The 8109-nt window shown below is 41.3% G+C and overlaps 1 protein-coding gene across 1 annotated transcript; it reads right to left on the bottom strand.

Moving 5' to 3' along the window:
- Positions 1-4505: 4505 nt before the first annotated feature.
- Positions 4506-7461, bottom strand: LOC131227887 (heat stress transcription factor B-4b-like). Its single transcript, XM_058223715.1, has 2 exons — positions 6947-7461; positions 4506-5620 (listed from the first exon to the last, which is right to left on the bottom strand). Exons 1-2 carry the CDS (start codon positions 7193-7195, stop codon positions 5018-5020), a joined length of 852 nt encoding a protein of 283 aa, XP_058079698.1. The 5' UTR covers positions 7196-7461; the 3' UTR covers positions 4506-5017.
- Between the last annotated feature and the right edge of the window lie 648 nt (positions 7462-8109).

Genomic DNA, 8109 nt, shown 5'->3' with positions numbered 1-8109 from the left:
CAGGTGGGCCCCATTAGGCCACACCAAAGGTAACAGTGGGGGAACTTGAGGAGGAGAACTAAAACATCCAAATGGGGACCACAATGTTGTTTACATGTCATCCTGCCCGTTCATCAAGTTTGCCCCACCAGGATGAAGGGACACACCAAAACTCGATCCATGCCAAAATTCAGGTGGGCCACAAAAGTGAATATATAGGTTTTTGATGAGGATGATTCCTGGGATGTAAGGATATCACAAGGAAGCAAATGAGATGTACGGTGGGATTGTATGTACACATCATGGGTGGACCACATTCAGATATGGCAATCTAATGACCGTATATATGTTGGAATGCATGTGATCTTTCCCCGAGCAATGTGTGGTCCACCCATCATTCTATCTTTTTCACAGCCTTTTTTTTCCCCTTTGCTTTGGACACGCTTCAACGGCTACTGTTTCTCCTCTTTAAGCCCTCCTTTTCTTTTTTTTCCAGAAAGGAAAGAAAGTCCAGATTCCACTTGAGAAAAATGTAAAACACAAAGGGAGCAATGATGGCCCAATACACATCAATTTACTTTACCATTTTCCATTGTGTGCATCATGTGTAGTTCTATGGGGCCCAAATGGCTGCATTATCGGATGATCCGAACCGTCCATCTCGTGGGACATACCCTGGATGGATGATATCCTGTGCAAACAATGCCGATTGGACGTCTTAGTCCATAGATCTTCCAGTTGAATTTGGACCCTTGAATAACTTTTTTTCATTTGTCCATTTGAAAATCCACCAATCAGAGGGATACTATAATAATAATAATAATAAACTATAGTGGTCTTTTGGAATTTCGCATCCCACAGTGCACCCCACCATAGTGACGGTCCAGATCTTCCCAAAATGATTGCAGCCATGTGGGGCCCACATCCAGCAGTAAATTAGCTGGGTGTCCGGCGACATGTGCTCTTTAAGGCTTCACTTTCCTTGTCCATTCATCTACACCTTTTTATGATGAATGGAAAGCTCAAATCACGAAGTTTCGATCAGGCCCACCTGAGTGGAATTGAAAACTTCTGTTTGAGAGATTTCAAATGGCTGATGGATAACCACAGAAAGAAAAAACTGATATGCTTTTTATTCATCTCACAGATCACTGCATACTGGTCAGTGTTTTGTGTGGAAAATAATGAGATTATGGTTCTATGTACCATCAATGAAGTGTAGTCCTCAGGGCCTCCATTGCACATGCAGATAAAAAAGTGGTAATCGGAACCGTTCATCTGATGGGCCTTATTTTAGATGACTTTTGGTACAAAAATAGATTCAAGAAATCTTACTTCTAATTCTTGTAAAGGGCCTTCTGCGCATCGAGTGTGGGACGTTGGTGTTTTTATTTTGCCTGTTTGCATGATACAATGGGGGCCAATCGACCACCTAAGGGATCTTTTGCACCATGGGATTGCATTGTGCGACCCATCAGATGAATGTTTCTGATTAAAAAGGTGGATGGGCTGCGTGTAAATTGATTGAACTCCTACCATTTACCATTCTCCTTCAATTAATTAAGTTTTCCACTAGGCCCACCTGAGCTTCAGATCATGATAGAAATCCATGTTCATTAATTGATTTCCTTAAAAATCTAAGGGACCCATAGAATAGGTCCATGATCTGGTACAAGTCAACTTGCACCAGTGATCATGGCAGGAGAGAGAGAGAGAGAGAGAGAGAGAGAGAGAGAGAGAGAGAGAAGCTGATTGGGTGGGTGGTGTTGGGTGCCGTAGGGCCCACCACGATGTATGTATTTTATATCCACACCATCCATCCATATTGCCAGCTCATTTTAATGCATGAGAGTAAAAATGAAGCAGATCTAAAGCTCATGTGGGCCACACCACATGAAACAGTGGGGATAATGACACCTACCGTTGAAACCTGCCCAAGGCCCACCATAATGTTTATGTGCCACCCAACCTTTGGATAACATCAGACCTAGATGAAGGTCAAGCACAAATATCATCTTGATCCAAAACTTCTGTGACCGGTGAGATGTGTTTAATGGTGAGTGTTCAATCACCACCGTCTCCTATGGTGTGGGCCACTTGAGCTTTTGATCTGCGACATTTCTTTTTTGTTCATGCTACAGGATGAGCTACCAAAATGGATGGGGTGGATAAAACAGATACATCTCATTGGGTCCCACAACACCCAAGGCCACCTAAGGGTCATCACCCAATTCTTTCCCACAGAAATTAAGATTGTGCTCTGCTACATACAAAGAGAAAAAGTGGAGTGGGGCCACACGAACTATGTTACACATGCAAGAAAAAGAAAGAAGATCAGGGCAGGTTGATCGGATTAAAGACTATGAATTCAAGCATCATGCGCACATGTAAGCATGAAACACTGGGATAATGACACCCACCGTTGAAACCTTCTTAAGGCCCCGTCGGCACTTTTCTACAGCTCACAGTACTGTTTAATTTCCATCCAACCTTTTGATAAAGTAAAATAAAAATAAAAATACCTAGATGAAGGGAAAACATAAATTTCATCTTCATCTAAAACTTTCATGGCTCCCAAGAAATTTTTAGTGGTACTATTCAATCACCACGGTCTCCTATGAGGTAGTTCACTTGAGCTTTTGATCTGTTTCAGTTTTGGGCTCATGCCTTAGAATGAACTATTAAAATGAACGGTGTAGATAAAACACATACATCTCATTGGGTACCACAGTGCCCACCACCACCTAGGGAGTCCCCACCAATTCGAGAAAGATTATGCGGTGCTACATGTAAAGAGAGAAAGTGGCATGAATGTCCTAAGAATCATGTTACACATGCAAGAACATAATAAAAGGGGGCTGGCTATTGTCACCAAAAGACTCCATAAACTTAGGCGGCCCCCCATCTGATGATAAGCATACATAACCATAGGAAACAGTAAGGATAGGGACACCTGCCATTGAAACTTTCCTAAGGTCCACAATCGAAACCTTACCACGGCACACCATAATGTTTATTTGCCATCCAACCTTTTGATAAGGTCTCTTGATCCGGTCCTAGACTCTTAGGAGTTTCAACACCTGGTCAAGGGTTTGAGTACCCATAGGTGGTGAAATCCAACTACGGCAAGTCAAATGGACCTGGATGAAGGGAAAATACAAATATCATCGTAATCCAAAGCTTTTGAGGCCCTTGGAAGTTTTCAATGGTGAGCGTTTAATCACCACCAGTCTCTTGCGGTGTAGTCCACTTGAGCTTTTGATCTATTTTATTTTTGAGCTTATCCCTTAAAATGAGCTATCAAAATGGACAGTGCAGGTAAAACACATACATCTTGTTCGGCCCCACTGTGGCCAACATCACCTATGGGTCACCACAATCTATTTCAAAGAGAAAGATTGGGTGGTGCTACATGCAGAGAAAAAAAGTCATGAGGTGGGTACCGCATGAACCGTGCTACACATGCAAGAAAGAGAAAGGACCCCATAAATTCAAGCACCACATCATCTGATGATAAGTACGAATAATTTGTAAATTTTCTAAATACCTTTAATTGCTTATGTTGGAAATTCCTTTTAATGTCTTTTTAAATCCCAAAAACAGTGGAGATTTTGTAAATGGTACAAAATTATAATCAGGCAAACCCTTCATTGATGTTACTTTAAAAATGGATCCGGATCGTCCAGTTATTTGATCACCTCTTTGACTAGTCAGAGACCTACTTCTCAAAACTCTCCATGATTGGCTGTTCTTAACATCTGTTCTCATCATTATTGAACGGTCAGGAAAGCTCTAGATCAATTGTCCAAAAGCCAGATCCAACAGTTACAAATTGCCAATAGTAACAACGCCTCTTTTTAGTACTATTTTTTTGAACCATTGGGGCATTCGTAAGGTGGCCTATCGGTCGGTCGGTTCAGATCATGGTTACAAATATCTTCTGAACCCGGTCAACTCGGCCGAGTCAACTCAGTTACCCTGGTCAGCAAAGCTAGCTACCAGGCCCATCACGCCCTTAAACCAGACGAATCGGGGCGAGTAATCTCTGTTTTGTTCTCTAGGCCGGTCGCACTCTTAAAACAACGGTTCAGATTCATCCACGCATTCCAATCTGATCATTAGATCAGGACTAAATATGCATGGATGCTACATGCAACCGTTATCACTTCTGTAGAACATCCAAACCGTGTAAAACATGAGTGACACCACAAGGATAATCTGGGGTGAAAATGGGACTAATCCACTCATTAGGTCGACCACGCTGCATTGATTAGACCATCAGCTGTCCATTGATTTTGATGGCATAGCCTGTCTTACAAGTGAGCCATCCTGGTTTTTGTTCCAGATGATCCCTATGAAGAGATCCACATTTTTCACGGCTTGGATGTTCTGCACAAGTGACAAATTGGCGGGAAAGAAAGCATGTCTCTGAAAGTTCAAATACAACGATTGCATGTGACTGTTTTGCATTGCTTTCGGTCTGAAAAAAACAGATCAATGTGTTTCAAAGACAAATTAAAACTTGATAATCATCAATCAACCGTTGATCAGCTGAAACCAATAGACTTTTAATGGTAGAGATTAAGAGACCCATTTCACAAAAGAGCAATTAAGCAAGAAATCTCAAGTTATAACTTCTCTGATCATGAAAGATTATCACATGACCTAACCATCGCTGCCATGCAAATGAGGCAAAAACCAAACTGAAACGCTTCACACATGCTAACATGACACATGTGTACATGATCTGGGATGTACATTACGGCGGGCCTGCGACGGATGTGCCCTAGCCCAAGAATCAGGCCGGTCATGTACAAAAAACAATCGATGACTGTATAAGTAAACCAACGCTCTACATTCAACGCACATGCATTGCTGGACGACATTCACTATGGGGCCCACCTGATGAATGGACTAGAGAAAATACACTGATGCATGCCATTTTGTCACATATGGGAAGCTTGTGTAACCTTAATCGTGCTGATAATTCCTGCTATGGTACCATCTGATGATAAATCATGGTTTCAATCAATCTAGACTAGTTGATCATCGCCGCACATCCGGATTCCTCACGATCGAACGTCTCCGGATGCAATCTCTTCTTGCTGTGGAGTGGGACACCAAAGAGCTTGATGGTGCCATTGGGCTCTTCAGACAGTGCAATGGAATGGCCCGCCACGCCGTGATTTCTATTGATTTGTAGGCCAAGATGGGGTTTCTGGGACTGAAGAGAAGGGCCCATTTCAATGAGCCTGGGGACCAGATTGGTGGGCCTTTGATCTAAGGGCATTGGTTTTACATGATGTTGCAAGAAGTACATGATATCATTGTAGAGCTTCTTCATATGGGCTAGTTCTGATATGAGCATGGAATTCCTCCTCCTCAGCCTCTGATTATCCTCACTAAGGGCTGATAGAAAATCAGTGGTTTCTAGTGTGGGGGATGGTAGTGGGGATTCAATCCAACCGTTCATTTCACCTGAGCTGATCAAGGGTGGTGATTCATGATAGTGCTGGTGGTGATGCTGTGGTGGGATTTGAGATGATTTTCTCCTGTGAATATCACATAGCAAATGTTTCTTTCCTTTCTTAAAGAACTCATTTGCAAACTCCCACCTATCTGCAACAATCTTTCTAAATCCCTGCATACATAAACATGAAAAATCAAACAAAAGCAAAGAACACGATCTTAGATGGTTGGCGATTCATCCACCCTACATGTTAGCATAGTGCATGTCGATTGGGCATGATCAAACCATGGGCCATGATTTTATCGCATTGATCGGATGATTCTGACCATCTAGCTAATGGATGGTTAAAAAAGGTTGCTGGTCAAAGATCAGTGGATGATATAAAATGGGTAATGATTTTTGGTCAATGATCCATCCACAATGGTGCCCCATCATTTGGACGGTCTGGATTTGACATACATGTTTGTAATGAGTGTGTTGGAGGAGTCACCACCATTTAAGAAATGGTTTGAAATGCACTTGTGTCTATCCTACCACCATGAAAGAAAGAACTTCTTGCTGTCAGAACAATGAAAACAACATCTCAGGCACCATCTTCTTGGAAAGATTATTGAGAATAGGCTTTATTAAGATATATGTGGGAACATTTCCAAAAACCATTTCCGAATCCCTTTTTTTTTCCTTTTCTTTTTCAGAGAACTTAAACTAAAACCCATTTGAATAATCTCAGTGCTTTTACACTGATTTGCAAGAAAGGAGATAAACAATAAGATTCATGTAAGAGGCTATTTGCATAAACTAATTAGAGAAGGATGCTTACTCTTGCTCCAGTGGTAGACTCTCAAGGGTTTCAACACCCGGTCAAGGATTCGAGTATCCGTAGATGGTGAAATCCCACTACGGCGTGAGTGTGGGGGGTGTGTGTGCGTGTAAAAAAAATAAAAATGAAAAAACTAATTAGAGAAAACCCGAGAGAGAGAGAGAGAGAGAGAGATGGCAAGACTCCACTGCAAATTAAGAAAATAAGGGCTACTCGAGATGATGAGACTTTCTTCATGGATTTTAGTAATAAAAATGACTACAAACCGATCTTAAATCCCACCACAAAAGAACATCAACAGACAAAGAAAAAGAGATGATGAGAACTTGATTTCTAAAACTTCAAAAAGAAAAAGAAAAAAATCTCAAAGTCCATCTCCATAAACCACAAACCATTAAAAAATAAAAAAAACATATAAGATCTCTGCCTCTTATAATATTAAAAAACAAGACACTCAATTCAAAACCAATCTCCAAAAGAACACCAAAAAAAAAAAAAACCAATTGAAATCATTAAAATACAAGAAACCCTAAAGAAGAAAAAAAAAAGCCTCAAAACCAAATAAAAAACAAAACCCAACTCATTTTGTCCCTAACAACAGTCTAAGAACACCACATGAGAGAGAGAGAGAGAGAGAGAGAGAGAGAGAGAGAGGAATGGAATGGAATGGTGCTTACATAGGTGTTGAGCTGCCTAACAAAGCTGGAGAAGTTGTTGTGCTTGAAGTAGTTGGGCAAAAGGTCCCTTGCAAACTCAGAGGGTCTCCACACCACAAAGGTGTTATCTTCATCACCCCAAGATACAATGTGGTCAGTGCATGGATCATCCACCAGCTGGTATGTCTTGGTCAGGAAGGGCGCTGGCACTGCCTTGTGGTTTTCCACACTCACCACCATTTCTCCACACCTCTCCACCAAGAATGCCATTCAAACCCAACCACCCCACAAAATCCTACTACTCCCTCACTCCCTCTAACATCTAGTAAGTAAATATCCTCTCTCTCTCTCTCTCTCTCTCTCTCTCTCTCTCTCTAAACATGCAGTGTAAAAGTCTCTCTCTCTCCACAAAAGCTACTACAACTCATCCTCTCTCTCACACACACAACAAAAGCTAACTGCTAATCACCCACTCAAACATGCAGTCTCTCTCCCTCTCTCTCTCTCTCTCTCTCTCTCAGCAAAAGCTATTACTTACCCACTATAACATGCTCTCTCTTACTCACTCACTCTCTCTCTCTCTCTCAACAAAAGCTATTACTCTCACTCTCTCTCATACCTACTGGTCACTTAAAACATTTAGTCATAATAATACTCCATTTCCTCTATACAATGTGCGTTTGTCACAATCCACTAAATTGTCCTAACTCATCTACGGTCATAAAAGCATGCAATCAGGACCGTCCTAACCATATGGCCGAAAATTACACTCATTAGACATTATCAGGTCTAGAATATACTGAACATTACACTAATTAGACATTATTAAATGTCCGTTTGGTGAACCATCAAAGAGACCCAGCTGTCAAAATCCAATCCAAAAGCAAGATGTTTTAGGCCGCCCAATCACTGTATTTTTCAGGCCCTTCTCTATCGAATATATATGATGCCAACTATTTGGACGGTCTGGATTAACATACATCATATCACATATACCTCTCGTGAGTTGCCAAATTTTAATAAATTGTGACAGAAGCATTGTATTCTAGCCGTTCGCTTGTATTTATCTTTTGTACATGTGCAAGTAATTATTTGTTTTTCCACCGTTCTAAGATAAGATAAGAAGCTAGATTTTTTAGAACCACAAGCGCCGAGCACGCTGCTTATATACATCACAGCCACAC

This window comes from Magnolia sinica, chromosome 15, assembly GCF_029962835.1.
Source record: "Magnolia sinica isolate HGM2019 chromosome 15, MsV1, whole genome shotgun sequence".
Lineage (NCBI taxonomy): Eukaryota > Viridiplantae > Streptophyta > Magnoliopsida > Magnoliales > Magnoliaceae > Magnolia > Magnolia sinica.
Note: the sequence above shows the minus strand (reverse complement) of the source record. Positions and strands in the feature narration are given on the sequence as shown.

What these genes read in the sequence shown, in the direction of transcription:
- LOC131227887 (XM_058223715.1), bottom strand. Translation starts at nt 7,195, where the DNA reads ATGGCATTCTTGGTGGAGAGGTGTGGAGAAATGGTGGTGAGTGTGGAA. An exon ending in TTAGGCAGCTCAACACCTAT is followed by an intron (nt 5,621 to 6,946) that starts GTAAGCACCATT and finishes TTATGTATGCAG; the next exon opens with GGATTTAGAAAGATTGTTGC.